The sequence below is a fragment of the Pelobates fuscus genome, chromosome 6 (assembly GCF_036172605.1).
Source record: "Pelobates fuscus isolate aPelFus1 chromosome 6, aPelFus1.pri, whole genome shotgun sequence".
Lineage (NCBI taxonomy): Eukaryota > Metazoa > Chordata > Amphibia > Anura > Pelobatidae > Pelobates > Pelobates fuscus.
This window is the reverse complement of record NC_086322.1, coordinates 202,425,721-202,445,930: the sequence shown is the minus strand read 5'-3', so window position 1 is coordinate 202,445,930 and position 20,210 is coordinate 202,425,721. Positions and strand designations below refer to the sequence as shown.

At 39.3% G+C, this 20,210-nt stretch overlaps 1 protein-coding gene across 1 annotated transcript in view; it reads right to left on the bottom strand.

The window, feature by feature from the left end:
• BTC (betacellulin) overlaps positions 1 to 18,632 on the bottom strand; it is a 74,253-nt gene extending 55,621 nt beyond the window's left edge. Inside the window, exon 1 of the mRNA XM_063425297.1 lies at positions 18,377 to 18,632. Within this exon, the coding sequence (XP_063281367.1) occupies positions 18,377 to 18,446 (70 nt within the window). The 5' untranslated portion in view covers positions 18,447 to 18,632. The remainder of the gene's footprint in view (positions 1 to 18,376) is intronic.
• Between the last annotated feature and the right edge of the window lie 1,578 nt (positions 18,633 to 20,210).

Sequence of the window (20,210 nt, the reverse complement as noted above, 5' to 3'; positions counted from 1 at the left end):
GGAAGGGAGGACATTTGAGGGGGGGAGAGGAAGGGAGGAAATTTGAGGGGGGAGGAAGGAAATTTGAGGGAGGGGGAGAGGAAGGAAATTTGAGGGAGGGGGGAGAGGAAGGAAATTTGAGGGAGGGGGAGAGGAAGGAAATTTGAGGGAGGGGGGAGAGGAAGGAAATTTGAGGGAGGGGGGAGGGAGGAAGGAAATTTGAGGGAGGGGGGAGGGAGGAAGGAAATTTGAGGGGGGAGGGAGGAAGGAAATTTGAGGGGGAGGGAGGAAGGAAATTTGAGGGGGGAGGGAGGAAGGAAATTTGAGGGGGGGGGAGGAAGGAAATTTGAGGGGGGAGGGAGGAAGGAAATTGGAGGGGGAGGGAGGAAGGAAATTGGAGGGGGGAGAGGAAGGAAATTGGAGGGGGGGGGAGAAGGAAGGAAATTGGAGGGGGGAGAAGGAAGGAAATTGGAGGGGGGAGAAGGAAGGAAATTGGAGGGGGGAGAAGGAAGGAAATTGGAGGGGGGGAGAAGGAAGGAAATTGGAGGGGGGAGAAGGAAGGAAATTGGAGGGGGGAGAAGGAAGGAAATTGGAGGGGGGAGAAGGAAATGAGAGGGAGGGGGAGAAGAAGGAAATGAGAGGGAGGGGGAGAAGAAGGAAATGAGAGGGAGGGGGAGAAGAAGGAAATGAGAGGGAGGGGGAGAAGAAGGAAATTGGAGGGGGGGAGAAGAAGGAAATTGACGGGGGTAGGGGGAGAGATTGACATCCATCACACACACACACAATGCACCCCTTGCACACAGAAAAACACACAATGCATTACACACAGACACACATACACAAGCAATGCATCCCTTACACACAGCAACACACAATGCACCCCTTCCACACCCTCAGTGCATCCCTTACAGACACACACACTGCATCCCATACATACACAAACTCACCTTGCAGCCCTTACACATACAAACACAGATTCACACAAGGCATTCCTTACACACATCAGGACATCCCCCCCCCCTCCCCACACACACACACACACCCCTGTGAACAAACTCATTGGTGGAACATGAAGGGTGGACCCTGGGACCCAGACCTTGAGCTGTGTAAAGAGCCCTCAAAAAATGGAGCTGCTTCTCGTTCTCCCAGAATATTGATTTTTGTGACCACAGTTACAAACCGCCTCCAGAGAGCCTGTTCTACACCAGACCAGTGGAGCCAGACGGCAGCTGAAGCCCATCATCATCCTCATCTGGTTGTAAGTAGGCAATCTAGTATATTATTTGTGGCACTAATCTTTAATTTACCTCACATTAAAGGGACACTATAGTCCCCAGAACCACTGCAGCTTAATGTAGTGGTTCTGGTGTCTATAGCCTGTTCCTGCAGGCCTTTTATTGTAAACACGGCGGCACTGCAGCACTGTGTTAGTTAACATGGCAGATCATATGGGTGGGGCACTGTGATGTCACATGGGGTGGGCGGCAAACTTTACTTTTGCCTAGGCCGGCAAAAACCCTTGCACCGGCCCTGCAGACACTGCATCCCTGAGGGCGGACTCGGGGGGGGGGGGGGGGGAACTCTGGTGCAGGCGCCGGGGGGCCCAGACCTTGAGCTGTGTCAGGGGCCCCAAAATTTCTGATGGCAGCCCTGGTTACATATATATTGTTGTATATATATATATATTACATAATCTGCTGAACATATTTTCAAACCAAGTCACAACAAAAAATAAAAACATGTTTTGCAATGTAATGTGAAACAAAAAAAAATCATTAAATGTCACTGGCCATGCATGCACAAGTGTGATGAGAGTCACACTCCTGTGTTGTAGCTACAGCTGACATCTGTTGCCATTAATGCTGTTTCACTCCCTTTACTGATATTCTGGACAAGGGCCAGACAGTGAGGGATCTTATATCACTTTCCTTAGCACCTCACCTGGAATATCAGTAATGGAAAAATTAAAACAGTAGCCATGGTTACAGCATGGAAGAGAGCCATAACATATGTGTGAGTAGTGTAAGTGTGTCTATCTGTGTGTGTAGATGCCTGTATAGTGCCTGTATTTTGCATTCTACAGCTGGAATAGTAGGAAACACACATTATTTGACACTCCTGTTGCTTTGTGAAAAAGCTTGTGTTACAGGAAAACAATGCCATCTTATTATCTTAGAGACATCCATAAACCACATAACAGTTAGACTCATGGGGTATGATGTCTTCATAACTCCTCATATACATATATATCATACCTCCCAACATTGGGAGGTATGAGATCAGGACAGGTGGTGTTGCAGCACATACAGGAGGACTAGTAGCACGCTTGAGACCCAGACCTATTCCAACCAGCATTAGTCTCTTCTTTTAAGGTGAAATATATCAGAGAGCCAGACTGCTTTCAGCACAATCTGACTCGTAGTGTCAAGGATCTGAGAGAGAGAGAGAGAGAGAGAGAGAGAGCGCACACAGCAGTTCTTGCACAAATATTAACCAAACACAATATAGAAAATCCCCACCATTTTAAACTAGGTGATAAGCCATTGAAAGGCGTGGAAGTGTCTGTTACAGGTTAGCCCTCTGTGGAGCTTCGCCAATGACACATCTCATACCACTGGCGACTCCCAAACTGGGCAGGGTACCAGACTGAATGACAGCTTGTCTGGCCGGCCCCTACATATAGGACCATGCAGAGAGCACTACTCTGTATGGCCCCAGTTTCCGTTCACAAGTACTAATCTAATGATGCACTTGTGTTGTGCTGCAGGACTCCAGGAAACAAATTCAGAATGGTAGGACAGGACCCTAAAATCGGAATTGTTGTGCCAAAAGCAGGACTGTTAGGAGGCATTAATTCATTATATTTGTGTACATGAACAGCATAAATATAAACGTATAACATGTTCATAGTTTTTTTTTCTATTGGATTAAAAGTATCTGCATCTAAACTAAAGATGATTTATAAAGTGAACTTGATGTAATATGTAACATGCAGTAAGTAGAATGATTTACTCTGCATATGAACTATTGTGGGCTTCTATACTCTTGAATGACATGTCTACTTGACATTATAATAAAATCTCCAGCACATCATTATTCATTATGTTTTCAGGTTGGGAGAGTGGGTGTCTGGAAGTAGGTACATATCATGTCTTCTAGGAAGTAAGAGAATATTTTAGAACAAAGCCACAATATTATTGTAATCTTTTCCTAACTTCTTTTAATTACAAACATTTATTTTAAACATTAAATTTATAGCTTACATACTGTCACGATTCGGGGAACCCAACACGCTAACACACACACACAGACACAGAAAAGGTGCCGTACCGGACCTTAGAGTGGCCGGGCTAAGCACACACAGAATAGTCAGGAGACAAGCCGAGTAAGGGGAGCCAGAAAACGGGAGAACGAGAAACAAGCCGAGGTCAAAGGGATGGAGAATACAGGAGAGTCAGAGAAACAAGCCAAATAATCGGTAACCAGCGAGAACTACAAGCAAACAGCAATACAGGTATCAAAGACCACAACAGGGCACTGAGGGGCAGGTAAGGTAAGTATATAAACCCTGTGGTTAATTCTGATTGGATAACTTCCAATCAGAATTAACAATCACACGTGGGAGATATCTATACCTCCCACTGTGATTGTCATACTGTGACTTTAACGCCGGGTCACGTGGCTGACCCCGGCGTTTGCATAAATATGCTGTTTCCCAGCGTGCAGCGTTATACACGCTGCTGCCGGGGGACGGGAAGGAGGATGCGAGCGGCGTGCGAGGCAGTGAGGACGCCGCTGGCCGACCTACACAGGAGGAGGAGACCGCGGGCGGCAAAGAACCCAGGGTGAGTGCTGCGAGCGGCTTGCAGCCTCCCCTAAGAGCCGCCCGTGGAACCCTGACACATACCAAATTACAATACTTAGAATAGAATATCATGTATAGATGGTTGCTCAAGTATTCCTTTAACATTTACATTAGGTAAATATACATGTTTTTAATGTTCCATATATTCTTTCTTTGCAGAAGTATTGAAAAAGAGTAAAAAGTATAAGTGATTATACTATACATTTGCCTTTGACTGTTTCATACAGGTTACAAAAATAGAATAGAAGAACAGCATGGCAAAAATGTGACAAAAAAGTAAATCATTAAAGAAAAAGGAAAAAGTACGAGATGGCCTAAAAGGGGGGAGGATAGATAAAGTCCCCTTATGGCTCTTGCACTATTACAGCAACCCTATAATAATATCCCTCATGATAAAGGTTTAGCTGGGGTTGCCTACTTTTTGGAAAAATCTGAGACATTTAACGAACACGAACAACGTTTCATATTGACTCTGCTCCAATTTGTGCTTACGCACAACTACTTTACTTTTAATGGTAAATATTACTTGCAGCTAAGAGGCACGGCCCTGGGATCATCTTGTGCACCCAGATATGCCAATCTATTTCTGGGATGGTGGGATGAAACTACTGTGTTCACTACCTCTAACATTAATTTCACTCCTTCTATATACAAATGGTATTGGTATATAGATGATATTTAAATTTTTTGGCTAGGCTCCTTCCCACAATTTAAGGAAATCGTGGATAAACTATTCAAACAAAATTAATCTCCAACTTACCCATGTCATTGATGAGAGACAACTGGTCTTCTTGGATTTTAAACTAAACTTACTTGAAGATGGGAAGATTACCACATCTTTATTTAGGAAACCCACGGCAACAAACAGTTTGCTTCATTGGCAGAGTTTCCACCCTCATCATCTAAAAGCCAATATACCATACGGCCGATACTTGAGAGCAAAGAGAAATTGCTCCAACCAGGATGACTATGAAAAGGAAGCTAAGGAACTCAGGAATAGATTTAAGTCCCTGGGCTATCCTAATAGGATTTTGAAAAGCCTATCAAAGAACTAAAGCTGTGGACAGATCTGAGAGCCTGCACAGACCACCCAGTGAACCATCTGCATCCCCTGGCGTAACCAGGTTTATAGGCACATATGATAAACACTGGAATATAGCAAAACAAGTATTTAATAGAAACTGGCCGGTATTGCAATATGACACAAGTCTTAGAAACACCATTGCTAATCAACCCTCAATGGCGTATTAACGAGCAAGTAATCTCGGGGACTTCTTAACACATTGCCACTTTTAACCCATACAAACCACACGACTTGGCTTCAAACAAGCAAAGGCCTCTTCAAATGCGGCCATTGCAAGGCCTGTGATTTCATCTTACCAACCAAAACTATCCATAACAAAAGAACATCTGAAGAGATAGCTATCAATTTCTTTGTTAATTGTAGCTCTACAAATGTCATCTACCTCATAACTTGTGAATGTGGAGTACAATACATTGGCAAAACATACCAACAATTATGTTGACGGGTTTTACAACACATCAATTCTATTACCAATCTACATGTTGAGACCCCAATTGCCAAACATGTACAATTGAACCATGCTTCCAAACCCAATGTCCTCAAGTTCCAGGTGATACAAAAAATATTCCTCAATCACCGCAAATGTGACATTAATATTTATTTACTGAAGGCAGAGTCTCGTTGAATTTACTCATTTTAGACCTTATACCCCAAAGGACTGAATGAGGAGTTCAATTTATTCACTCCTAAATGGGGAGACTGCACTACGATAGAGGTCTACAGTGTGCCCATCTCAGAATCAATAATAGACCATAACTCATGTGACATAATAATCTCCAGTAAATAGAGTTTAAATGGGACGATCATTTGAAACAACTTAAGTTATTGATTTTATCATCAAAAGACTAGTAGGCAAATATTTCTCTTTCCCTACCAATCAGGGTTTTTACCCTTTCAGATTCTACAAGCTGAATGTTCTTATATATCACCATCACTACACACTCTAAACACACAGTACAAGTGTGCAAATGTATATAGTGTTGATTTGCAACACATGTATATAGTGTAAATTTGTAAATATGCATGTGGTGGTTATGGTTGATAATGGGACTTTTATTTTCATTTGATTCACAACCATTAATATATGTATTGTTCCTTTATGAATCGGTCTTATTACCATAGCATGTCCACTTACTTATAGTTTCAATCTCTCTAGTTTTTGTAAATCACTCCATATTGCCACCAATGCCCTCTTTGGGATCAGCCATCTTATTGAATTAGAGACTTGAAACATATTCTTTTATCTACATATCAGTCACATTGACAAATTAAGACAAACTTGAACTATTTCTCTTGCTACAAACAGTTTACAGCTCAGATTGAGCAGCAGCGCAGGATGGTTTCAGCCAGACCTCACACACTAACAATAGTAAGTATATTAATGTGTAGCATTACGATATATTACTGTTTGATTGCTTGCCTAGAATTTTTGTATTTCTTTAATATTGATTGACATTTGTCTTTTTCCATATTTGACTAGCAGAGACTAGCTTTATCCACTTCGCACCTGGTCACAAAGGGTTAATTTCAACTTTTCTCCCCCCCCAATCCGGTTGGTAGAACTTTGAACCAACCAAGATGAAGGGCGGAATATTAAAACAACTGATTAGCTCTGACTCCCTCTGACTTCCCTTGGAAGAGCCGATACTCGGCGAAACGCGCGTCAGGACATTTAATTGCAGAGGGTGGAGGGGTTTGACAGGGGATTAAGCTGTAGCCGGAATATTAACTTTCTCCGATATAACCACCCTGCTTCATGATTTTATTCTATATAGATAGGTAGCCGCTCAGCTAGCTCGGCTACTGTTCTTACTGCTCAGGGGAAGGAGTTCTTGCAGCCACGGTGACACAGGGTGATGGGAGTTGGGGGATATCATTGGGAAATCGACATAATTTCCTTTAGCCTCTCTATACTTGTATTCCTGTGGTATAGGTGCTATCACCCGACAAGGGAAACACCGGTTAGCAACTATTTTCTCCTTTTTCGTTCCCCTCAGCTTTTTAGTACTCTCTTTTTTTTCCACTTATAACAAATAACAAATAATAACAAATTATTAACAAATCGAATTAAAAGTTATATTTTACTTATTATCTGTTAAGACTACTTTAGGGTTGCTGTAATAGTGCAAGAGCCATAAGGGGACTTTACCTATCCTCCCCCCTTTTAGGCCACCTTGTACTTTTTTCTTTTTCTTAAATCATGTTACGTTAAGGGGTTACCCCCCACTAATCCTCAGCGACCTGACACACTCTCTCTACTTTATTTCCACATCATTTAAAAATGTAAATCAAAATAGTGAAAATATTGCTCAAATGTATTTGTAAGGAATTCTCTGGTATTTTTGAAAGATACGCTAACAAAATGCTAGCAGAATCTAAATAGTATGACTGTCTATGAGCATTCTGTTCACCTACAGTAAGCACAGTTACCTGGCCATAACTAAACATCAATTACAGACCTTTTGTATAAGAAGTATTAGGAAGTTATTTATCTTTCAAATAGTTTTTATTAAAGGGAAACTCCAGTGCCAGGAAAACGATCCGTTTTCCTGGCACTGGAGGGTCCCTCTCCCTCCCACCCCCCAATCCCCGGTTACTGAAGGGGTGAAAACCTGTGCTAAAGGGCAGGAAGTTCCCTCTAGTGGCTGTCTAATAGACAGCCACTAGGGGAGGACTTAACCCTGCAAGGTAATTATTGCAGTTTAAAAAAAAACTGCAATAATTACACTTGCAGGGTTAAGGGTAGTGGGAGTTGGCACCCAGACCACTCCAATGAGCAGAAGTGGTCTGGGTGCCTGGAGTGTCCCTTTAATAAATTTTTCAATAGCAATACAGAAGAGAAAATAATTATAACAACAACAAAAAATGGGGCAATACAATGAATAACTATCATCCAATAATATTTTTTAAGTGTATATTAAAGAAGTACTATAATAGTAATATATAACAGTGGTAAAATTTAAATATAATATGTGTCTCAAAAAGTTGGTATATTTGTTGTAGAATAAAATCCAATTAATGATATTTTAACATCCGATCTGGTGCAGGTCTAATGTTAAACTTATAGGCCATATTGACCCCTGACGGAATCAAGTTATTTCTCATGCTGAGACGAGGTGAAGGCAACTAGGGTTTATTGTGATATATTTTGATTCACATTAGTTTGCATTAAAATATAATGCAAAATTAAACCACCAACATCTGTACAAGTTAATGATAGTGATAGAATACATGAGAGAACACCCACACATTTATATATTTCACATGTCACCTTATGCACAGAAAGGGCTCAAGAAATGTGTAAAGAAAAATTGATTATATGGAAAAAGAAAATGAAATGAAAATAAATAAATTGTAAAATAAAATATTACAAAGGGGAAGGCAATGTTTCTTATACCGAAGCATCGCCAGTGAAGTGTGGCCTATTTCCCAATTAGTACTGATGATTTTCCACAGCTACATTGAGAGACCCTCTCAATTAGAGGTACGTTATATATTTTTTTAGAATATCATGCTGCTGATGCTCTCCAGGAATTCTATGAAAGCATAGTCGTAAGCAAACACATGCTGCATGCCTAGTTATTCAATATGATCCTGCCACACTACCTAATTAATAGAGAGTAGCAAAGTTCTGTGCCTCAACACCCCCTTGCTGACAGCTACCTGAGGTGCACCACCCATGCCTCTGGAAGAGGAGGTGGTGCCTGGAAGAGTCATTGTACTAATGAGCTTTATAATTATAATACGTGGCTGATTTTAGAAGCTCCAGCCTGATGTAAAATTAAAAATAACAACAACACAAAATTATCTTCCTTACCTGTCCACCAACTTATAGAGATCCTAGGCTAAAGAGCCCCACACCCAAGGCTTCAGCCACCCAAGTCATAAACTATCAATCACTATGGCCTGACCCACATTAACAACTGGAGGTGCAAGACCTATTTATTCTTGTGCAAGGGATGGAACCACAAGATTATATGTGATCCCTTGAATCCATTGCTTTTCCACCATAGCATACCATACTTGTGGACATGAATGTCATATGCTTGAAACGTCCAATTTATTAATGCATGTGTCAACGGTATTTCATATGGCTGCAAAGATCAGTTTCAGATGGACACAAAACTAGAAACACAAATTCCAAGATTATATTTTGGGTCATTTTGAGCTCCCTAAAGGATGAGCATCCATTCAATAGTTTCACAGTTTTGGCTTAACACTTACCACACCCACTTCCTAAACATTAAAGCTGTTAATAATCCTAACTACACTTGATTACTGTATATTCTGACTTTTAAAGTCCAAGTATCACACGTAAAAAGCTGTATCAACGTGATTTCTATAAAAAGCCATAGCAGTTAAAAAAACGTAGTTAAAAACTTTTTTTCTTATAATGATTTAGGAAAATGTTTCAAAGTCATTTCATTATGTGCTAAAAGTGATCACATTTATTTTTGAAAGAAATGTGTAGAGTGATGGCTGCTAATTCGTTAGTGAGATATTTGTCACATCAATGAACCACACTTCCATATACTGGGTGCAATAAATATGTCACTTAGCTATAATTTCCCAGCTCTCTTAATTAAAGTTTGACAAGAGCCCACTGAAAATTTACCTTTACACTGTATAACAGTGTTATGTCACATAACCATACAGATTGGGCCATTCGACATATGCATATAATTTTTAAAACATTTTGACACATTTACCAATGGATGTATTTGTGGATAATTGGCAGCACTTCAAGCCTTGCAAAGTCTACGCCTAAAGTCTAACACTTTACAAATACCTACAAAAAAGGGCCAGAACTTGACTGTTAATTACCATTCTGATACTCAGCATGATATGAACACATATATCTTTAAGCAGTTTTAAAAACAGTTACTTTCAACTTGAGAAACATTGCAAAGGCAATAATATTAGTTTACAAATAGGAATGTAGATGTTACAAAGTTCTTTCAGTGTCAAGTGGTATGGACTGCAAGTGGTACTAATTCCATGTTTCTCCATTGGTTTTAATTTACACATGATGAACCCAATGAGACGATACTAGGTGATGCCAACCATTAATGAGTTTTCATGGGCCTCTTGTTTTTTTTTTTTTTATATTTAAAAGACAACACTCAAGCAAAGTGTTATCTATGGTTCGTAGAGTGCTGTAGTATATTTTTACCTAACATACATGTAATGAAATTACCTGACTTTTACTTGATTTTGTTTGCTTCAATTCCTGAACATTGATTTGCGTAACATTGCTGAACACGGGCTGCCTATTCAGATTACAGGTCTGTTCTACCACTGTCTGCCCAGAATTGTGTCACTGTTGTGGAAAGAATAGTTGACTCAACTTATCCAAGATCTCAGGTTGCAATGCTTGCTTAGAGGAACCACCAGGAATGGGGCAAAGGACCTCAAGATGAGGAGGTCACCCAGCAGGTGTGCAGTATTAGTATAATTGAGATCTCAGAGGTACTCAACTGGATTTGTTAACATGTTTGGGGTTCCCTCTTGCATGTAGTACCCTCAAAAAATAAATATAACTTCCCAGGATCTCTGGTAGAATGGCCTAATAGCATCCTGTACTGGTCTATTGTGTTTTACACAACACTGACACAAAATTAAGCACATTTGAGGGTGCCAAGTGTAAGGCAACATGCTGTGCATGTGTGAAGAGGGTGACAATATGATATAAGACCTTTTCGCCCTCCTGCCTAGCCTAGCTCACACACAGCAGAGCATTGCTTCCTTTAGGCTGTTTGCAATACCAATGAATTTCTTGGGAATAGAAAAGTATTAGCTGCCAGGTTTAAAGAAACAGATAAACAAAAAGTGTAAGCTCATGTCTAACTAGGCACTTTGTATAAAATAGCTTCAATGGCTAGATCTCAGGCAGGGCCCTCTGCACCTTTTCAATTGGCCTGTGTATATAGTATTGTTTTTTTTGTGTGTGTATTTTCCCCCAATTGCACAGCACTGTGGAATATGTTGGTGCTTTATAAATTCCAGTAATAATAATAACAACAATAAGAAGAAGAAGATCTGTTCCTGAGTCACATTATATGTAGATGCTTAGAATTGTTAACATGACTAGCAAAAGCAGGCTATTCACTCTGCTGGATATAGTTTTAAGCTTGACTATGGTAGGCTGACCTTGTAAAGGTAGGGTGGCTCCTCAGCCACAAATATTGAAAAGCAGGTGCATTCCTTCTGCTACACCAGCCCTTCCCTGTTCCTCAGATAGACTAATAATAGACACAGCGATTCATTGTTTATCAATGAGGATAATACCTGAGAATTTAAAGAAATAAACTAATATTTAACATTTGCAATGCACAGTGTACTGACATGTCAACATTTCCCTGCTACCTATCAATTAAAAACTTCAATTCACTGAACCAAAAACTGTCAGAAATTCAGCAAATTTTAGGCTAAAATATTTGTTTTGAGAATGTTTCAATTCAGCAATTTGCAGCTAACACGTACAATTCACTGTTGACTTCCCAACAATTTTAAAGTCAGTTAAATAAACTCTGTGTATAGTGATTTTGGATACACAAAACATTTATCCAATAAAAATAATATGCAGGTGCTCTAAAAATTTAAATTTGTTGTAAAATGAGTTGCACTGTCAGTATTTATGTTTAACAATTGTCTGTAGGCTGTTCATGAAACCAGGACAGCATTGTTAAGCAAAACTCACCTACATCATAAATATCCGGGAAAAGCAACCATCAAATCACAGCCAATCAAAAACAATGAGTTAGGCCATGTGTGCAAACCTATTACCTCACAGGTTTGGCACAGTAACAAAAAACAAATCTCACATGTTCAAAACCACTGAAGTTTGCAGTCTGAGACTAAGCAAACCTTATGCTGTCTGAACTGCTGATTGTATTCACATTACCATGTTTACCAATTCATTTCTATATCTTTGGTTTTTCAGACATTCCAGTAACATTCCAAAGGGTACAGTCGTTATAGTGTAACCTTTAGTTTTATAGATAGTTCTTTATTCAAGCGAAATTGTGTGTCTAATTAAAAGCAGCATGTTGGAAAATAATCACAAAACAATAAGCTTGGCATGATTGCCTTAATAAAATATATTGTGTTTTTTGCTACAAGCCTTCCTGACGTACACACATAAAACAAATATTTGCAGTGTAGCTTAGTTTCTTTCCCCACCATAATTTATAAACTTGTGCTAACATTCATTATGCATTCAAAGTGATGCAAAATTAAGTTTAGTCTATAATGCTCCACTTTTCTCCTTCTTGCTCCAGCACTAGCTTTCACCTTGAGAGAAATGAAAGAAACACTCCAAACACCATAACCACTACCGTGGTAATTATGGTGCCCGAAGTGAAGTGGTACCCTAGTACAGGGGTTCCCAATTAATTTTTCCTGTGGAACCCTTTGACAATGTGTATCAACGTTGTGGAACACCTTCCCCCTTCCCTCACCCTCCTCCATAAACAATAAAAAAAAATGGTGCCGTTTTTTGTATGTTTAGGTGTGTGTCAAGGTGTGTATATCTGTGCTTGTATGTGCCAGTGTGTGTATGATACACAGATACACACACACACTGGCACATAGATACACACACCTTGACACACAGTGTATATCTGTGTGTGTGTGTGTGTAAGTATGTTGTACCTGTGTGTCAAGGTGTGTTTGTATGTGTCTGTGTAACAAGGTGTGTGTATCTGTGTTTGTATGTGCCAGTGTGTATGAATCTGACACACAGATACACACACACTGGCAGATAGTGGCACACAGATACACACACTGACACAGATACACACACCTTGACACACAGTGTGTATCTGTGTGTGTGTACTTATATGTGTGTCAATATGTGTGTATCTATGTTTCAAAGTGTGTGTATCTGTGTTTGTATGTGACGGTGTGTGTCAAGGTGTGTATATATGTGCTTATATGCACCAGTGTTTGTATCTCTGTATCAGTGTGTATATGTGTGTGTATGTGTATGTATGTATCTGACACACAGATACACACAGGCACATAGTGGCACACATATATACACTGACACACAGACACACACCTTGACACACAGATACACACACTCAGATACACACTGATACACACATCTTGACTCACAAATACACACACTCAGATACACACAGTGACACACTTGCACCCACAGATACACACTGGCACATACACACACTGACACACTCAGACACACATACTATTTGACAGACACACACACACTCTCACGGACAAACACACATACTCTTTTACAGACACACATACAAACACATATACACTCTCAATGACAAGAAAACATACATTCTCACTGACAAACACATACACTCTCACACTCTTACTGACAAGCGCACATTCACTCTCACTGACAAACACACATATACTCTTTGACAGACACACAAACACATTCACAACTCCCTAACAGACACACATACAATGTTATTTAAATTTTTTAATTTTTCATCCACCCATCCCCCCTACCTTTAGGACTGCTGGCATGGAGTCCCTGTCGTCCAGTGGGGCTGTGTGGCGGCTGGCGAGCGGCCCTGGGGTCCAGTGGGGCTGCTGAGTGGCTGGAGTGGGGAAGGCGAGGGAGCAGTGATGTACTGCTCAGCTCCCTCGCGCACCTCTTAGTGATGCCAGACCTGGAGTGACGTCATATTCCGGCTCCAGCATCACTGCTGTGCGTGCGAGGGAGCTGAGCAGGGATATCACTGCTCCCTCCCCGCCTGCGACCTTTTGGTGTATCCCCAATTAGGAAACACTGCCCTAGTAAAAGCAGTCAAATAATTTGCGAATGATTTACATTTTTACCTTGCATCTGTCAGGCATTACTCCCTGCCTCTCCTCCTCTCTTTGCTGAGCGGAGGCCTGTTAGTCACTCTCAGCCAGTGAGCTGGCCCAGTGTTTTAGGGCTAGGTTAAGGAAATCTAATGGAAACTCTAAAGATAAGAACTAAATATAGGAGCTAAAGGAAGCTCTAAAGCTCTGAAGATACAAGGTAAGAAGTTAACCATTTACAAAAGCTGGTATTGGTAATGGTGCTTGAAATGTTCCTTTAAAGGGTTAATCCTACCACCAGGACCACATCAGTGATTTTAAGTGGCCATGGTGGTAGAAGCCCGGATGCACTTATACTTCTGGTGCAGGAGCTACTCAAAAATGAGCCAGAGGAATTACAAGAGGAAAGTCTGGAGACAAGAGGAAGCAAAACACCATTTTCTTCAATTAATGTGTACTGTTTTCCGGCATCTCCTCCACCTTGGATAAGTCCACCTCTATTGGTTTTGAGTCACCTCATCCATCATGAGACAGTTGTGACATCATCTGTGCCTGATAGCACTAGCACAAGTAGTTAACTCACTGTCGTTGTGATTATCCCCAATAGTGAAGACCTAGGACCACCTGGAGTACATGAGCATAGGGCTCTGCCAACAGCAACAGTAGAAAAAGAAGGAGTTCAGCAAAATCCCAATCTCATTAAGGCAATCCTTTATGGTGTCAGATAAATGGGTAACGTTTTGGTCACATCCAGTCTTTATCAAAGTTCAATCTCTTTATCTAGATCTAAATTAAGAAAATGTTGTCTTTAGTAAATTGTCTCATTATTTGGAACCCTTATGTGGGATTACCATTTTTAAGAATACCGAATTATTAAGCTGTCTGCTAAACAGCGCCCTTTTTGGGAATATTGGACCTCTGAATTATGGAATTGAACAAACTTTTTCCTTAATTTTTGTTTTGTTCCAGAGTAATAATTTTCACATTTTGGACAAACAGAAATCGGAAAATTAACTAATTGATAGCAATGAAACAAAGCTATTTTTTTCCTCCTGTGCACATCCCTATCAGTGACCATCCTTTAGTGTGAAAAAAGTGCCATATCACCAGTTTTTCCCAAGCATCTTCAGAAGTAGTTGGCACCTCAAAATTCAGAGAGGGTGAAACAATAAATGCTATTTTGAAAAAAAAGAAAGTAGCAGAGCAACATCATGAGTAATTTATTTAATAAATAGGTGATTTTTGAAAAAACATGAAAGGAAAAAGTCAATAGGCAACTGACTTTTTCCTTTCATGTTCATTAACCTATCCCACCCATTCAATTTTGAAAAATTTCCTTTTTTCAACTCAATATGTCTCATGCTGCAGCTGCTCCCCATTATTCATTAATACAAGCTTTCAAAAGGAAAAACAATCAGTCATCATTATAAAATAATTATATAAAGTCCTCTACCTTATTTTTTTAATAGAGATATAATATAATTATGACAAGTTGACAGTTCAGACTTGGCATGGCAAAAATGTCTGATATTGCCTACCATTAAGCTAGGCAAAATTGTTGCCAACTTTGCAGCACACTCATAGATGCCTTAGTTCCTAATTTTTTGTTGTGCCTGAATGTTTCTCAATGGACAATGGTGAGTTAAGCTGTACCGTCACATAAACAAGTATTGGATGTTCTGAGCCGAACAAAAGTCTAATATTATTACAAGTTTGTTGATTTTTTCTTTTCATAAAATGCTTAGTAATGTGCTTAGGGGAATGTAAAATTGAATGGTTCATAAACCAAAACAATCACATACTTCAATAAACTTTAAAAGGCAAGGTGCACTGAAAAATGCCAAGCGTGACTGCAAATCACCAACATATATCATGCAAGTTAAAACCAGCTGTTTTATGAAACATGTTCAAAAGGAGCATCTCTACAACTTCTAATAGAATATTATTTAATTTTATTAATTGTAGAAATGTTCATATTATTTAATTGAAGCAAGAGTGTGTTGAAGGATAGGTGAATCAAGGTGCATAAGATTCAAGAGAATTTAGCTACAACTTAGCTCAACTTGGGTAGAACTTAAAGGACAGTTCTAGCTTGCATGTTTCTCCATGGTTTACAGGTGACAACAGTCCTGACTTTACCAGGACAGTCTTGCATTTTGAGGTTCTGTGCTCACAAAAATGGGTCCTCCACTTTGTAAATTAATTTAATTGCAGCACTAATAGTTGTTTGAATATAGATCCAGCATATCAACAATGGAATAGAAATAGAATGATCATCCAAAGTAGAGTTGTTATTGGCTCTATTATGTATAATGCTCTGCCATATGGCTGACTGAGCATCAAAATGAATAGTCCACAACCTATCATAAACATTCATTACAGCATACTTCTGGTATAATATGGTACTACTGATCATAGGCCCTACTTCTTTCCAAAGCATCATACCCTTACCTTAGATGCAGTTTTAATTTTAAACACATCACCTTTATGTCTCTTCCATACCTTACATCCCATCATTTCTTTAACCCCTTAAGGACCAAACTTCTGGAATAAAAGGCAATCATGACGTGTCACACACGTCATGTGTCCTTAAGGGGTTAAGGCAATATCATTACCAGTCAACTCAAAACAGTCCCTCAAGTTTACTCCCTTACAACAGTTTGCCATCATGACTAGACACATCCCAAAGCAGACATGAATTATAACCAGCAGGTTTTAGCCTATAAGTCAAAAACACTGAACATGGAAAAGATCTAATATCTTGCCATATGATTAATTGTCACGTAGGTCTCTGACATGTTATAGCACGTGTGCCATCATCTGTACCATTTGCCTAGGAGACTGGTCCAATATGGAATATCTGGCAGGTAATCTTTGCATGAGTGATACAGTCAATCCAATACAGTTACTAGGAAATGCCTAGTAACCTTAGGATGCTGTATCTCTCATAGAGAGAAAACCTACCAAATACTTTGACTTTAGAGTATGCAGGTTGGTGAGACCATTATCACATGCAAATAGTATATGTTCCCTCTGGAATGGTACAGGTGAACTAAAGCCTGTCTCCTTGCTGCATAACTGACCAAGGCAAGCATCTCTTCTCTGTGTGAGACTTTTATGGTATTTTGTTTTTGTTGCAATATTAGCATATACTGCAGCCAGCAACGGACCCAGTGGATTGGCCTTAGCATTCCCTGAACAGAGGGGTAGGGAGGAGATTTAAAGCTAACTTGTTGGGTTCTGCAATTATTTATTAAATATAACACAAAAAAGTGCCTTTTCCAAGAGTCATTATATGCAGTGTCTGATGGAAGATGCCATTATATGATAGTGGCAACTATAGTAGACACTACTAATTTCAATGTAGTACTAGTCAGATTTGATTTAAAAAAAGAAATTTGCCAGCCAAGCTTTAAAATGTTCAGCCATCCAGAAACTTAATTCACCAATTACTTGCTTGAAAGTAAGTCGAGAAACTGGGGCTTATAGCTGGGGAAATATGCAATTAGCTTACAAGTAATGAGTTACTAGGCCCCGTAACAGTTCAGTAAATTATGTTAAATGCTTAACTATTAACTACGCTTTACAACTATACTTTTGTTTTCTACTCATGCACGTCCTCAGTTTTAATGGTAACATTAAAAAAAGTGATAATAATTCTCTCAATCCTATAAAATGTAGTAAAATGAGAATGATGAGTAATTAAATGAGTAATGTTTATATTCAAATATGAAAATGTATCATTTTTTACTAACATACAGTCAAAAATGACAATTAATATCACCAGATTTATTTACAAAAATTGTTTCGGAAACATGTGCTTCATTCATAAAAGTGGACCTTTAATGCATGTCAGGATGTCTAGGTCCCCTTGTGGTAGGTAATACCAGAATAGAAACACAACACAGCAAACTGCAAGTTGTGAGATAGGTGTATGCAACTCACTTAATCCACTAATATTGTACTATAAGTGTTCACTGGTTAGTAATTATAATAGATAATATATTATATATACCAAAAGATACTCTTTCAATTTTAATTTAGACATTTTAACATAAGAATACATTTTACAACAATCTTTGTTGGAGTCTTACAACATCATCAATTTGCTATTACGATTTGGATGATTTTCATTAGACTCCAAGCATTCTTTAGTGTCCTCCTAAATATTAATTGGAACATAATGAACAAATGACTTCAATGCAAAACTTTGCAGTTTTACTAGAATTGAAAATACTAAATGACAAATTAAAACAAAAAAAAAAAACCTGTAAAAATAAATAAATAAATAATTTGCTGTCTTAAAGAATGTCATTTTCAGCATAACGTTCCCCGGTCTTTGACAATATTTGATGTTCTCAATATAACATTGCCTACCTTAGCCAGGTGAAACATGTTTTATTTTTATTTTAAATAAAAGGGTTTATTCGGGTTTCTGTAAACCTTCATATGAAAGAAGAAGAAACTTCACGCCGTAGGCCAAAATAGCATAACTGAAATCATTCTCTAATTTAGGTAATTTCCCAGTTTGTGTTGGGTTATAATTTGCAATTCCCTTGTCAATTCTCCACAATCCCCAGTTAAGTGAATAAACCCCAGAGTGTTTCTTTAACCTTTTCCACAGCGTGTTTCTGCTGTTACATAGTAAATGTTTCTCTTACCAAGTACTAAAGCCAGCAGCAGGTGCTCGGTGACAGGACGTCCATCAATCGGTGCCTGCCCAACACACATCAGGAGCCACAGGCGGGCAGGCAGAGGAGTGCTGCCTAAATATCCAACAAGAAAACTAACAATCCGCAGGAGTTGCAGATTCCACAGAACAGAACATGCAGCCACCAAAACGTAGGACTTAAAGGCAGAGAGAGAGAAACAGCCTGTGCAGTGGAGCAGATAGGGAGGTGACTGACTGAGCTCACAGCTCCTGTCCCATGCCCCTCCTCTGTTTCTCCAAATAACCCAGTCTAGCAGCACTTCCCCAAACTCACTGTGTGACCTAGCAGTAAAGAGATTGCACTGTGCTCCTCTGTCTCCAAAACGTATCCTGTTCCGCAAGGTCTCTCTCTATTTATTTTTTATTATTTACATTTTTTTTAGTATAGACTTCAAGTAGTAATTGCTACGTTACAAATTACACTTTTATTTTTCAGATAACCAAGTAATGAAATATTTCACCAAGTATTTTTGAGAGATGACATCTGAAAGCCTTTCTCATGCCTTTCTACTGACAATATATGATTATACTGATAATTTGAGCGAATTCTTTAAAAAAAAAAAATATTTGTGGTTTTAAATGTGCGCTGTCTCTGCTCTTACTATTACGCAGTACTGATTACTGTAACACTGTTCAACGTATGTTGAATATTTCATCAAAAATGTAATAAAAAATTTGAATAAAAAATGTTTAGCATTAATAAGCCTACTTTTCCGGTATTGGTTTCTTTGTAAATTCATATATTCCTTATATTTCATTCTCCAAACTAAAAAAAAAACCTCTTAGCTACAGCTGTTCATGTTATGAATTAGTGATTGCATTTTTTCCAAGATTTCATGTGTTCTTGATTGAAGCTGCTTTGGCACTTTTACTGTAGACTAGGTGTAATTTTCACGTTTTTTGTTAAGAGTTACCATTTTTAGAATAGTTTTCTGGTTTTTTTTTATCAATTAGGCTCCGAGAGCATTTTGACATTTAGTTTAACTATCTTATCAACAAACTGGAAAGCCGTGGTTTACATGTGTGTAGTGTGATGCATGCACTTATACATAACAACACACATAGTAATACCCATACACACATGCACATTCAGATACACTGACACACATTCAGATACAGACACACACAGACACACACACAGGTACACACATTGACACACATACAGATGCAAGCACTGGCACACATACAGATACACACATACACAGGTACAAACAGGCATATACACAGAAACACAAAGACATATAGAGAAACACAGACACATAGCTGCACACACTGACACACACTGGCACACATACAGAGATACACAGATGCACAGATTTACAAATGCACATACAATAGACACACACTAAAACACATACAAATAAACACATACACACACACACACATGCAAATACACAGGCACACAGATACACACAATAACACAGGTACATATACAGACACACATGCAGATACATACACACATGCAGACACAAAGATACACATGCAGATATGCATGCAATTTCACATTTCAGGCTAGCCTCCTGTTTCATATCTTTATAGTGCAGATTGGCGGCTTCCCTAGGGTCCTGTGAGCTGCCTGAGGCTGTTGGGAGTCAGAGGCTCTCCCACTCCGCTCCTCCTCTGCCTTCCTCCCATGTGGCTCTGAGTTAGCTGCGAGAAAGTGTCACTTCTTTCCAGTGCTGACATTATTACAGGGGCCCTGCTCACGCTATTAAAGGGCAGCAGTGCTGACATTGCCATCAGGTGGCCCAACTGCACAGGCATAGTTCCACTGATGTCTCTAC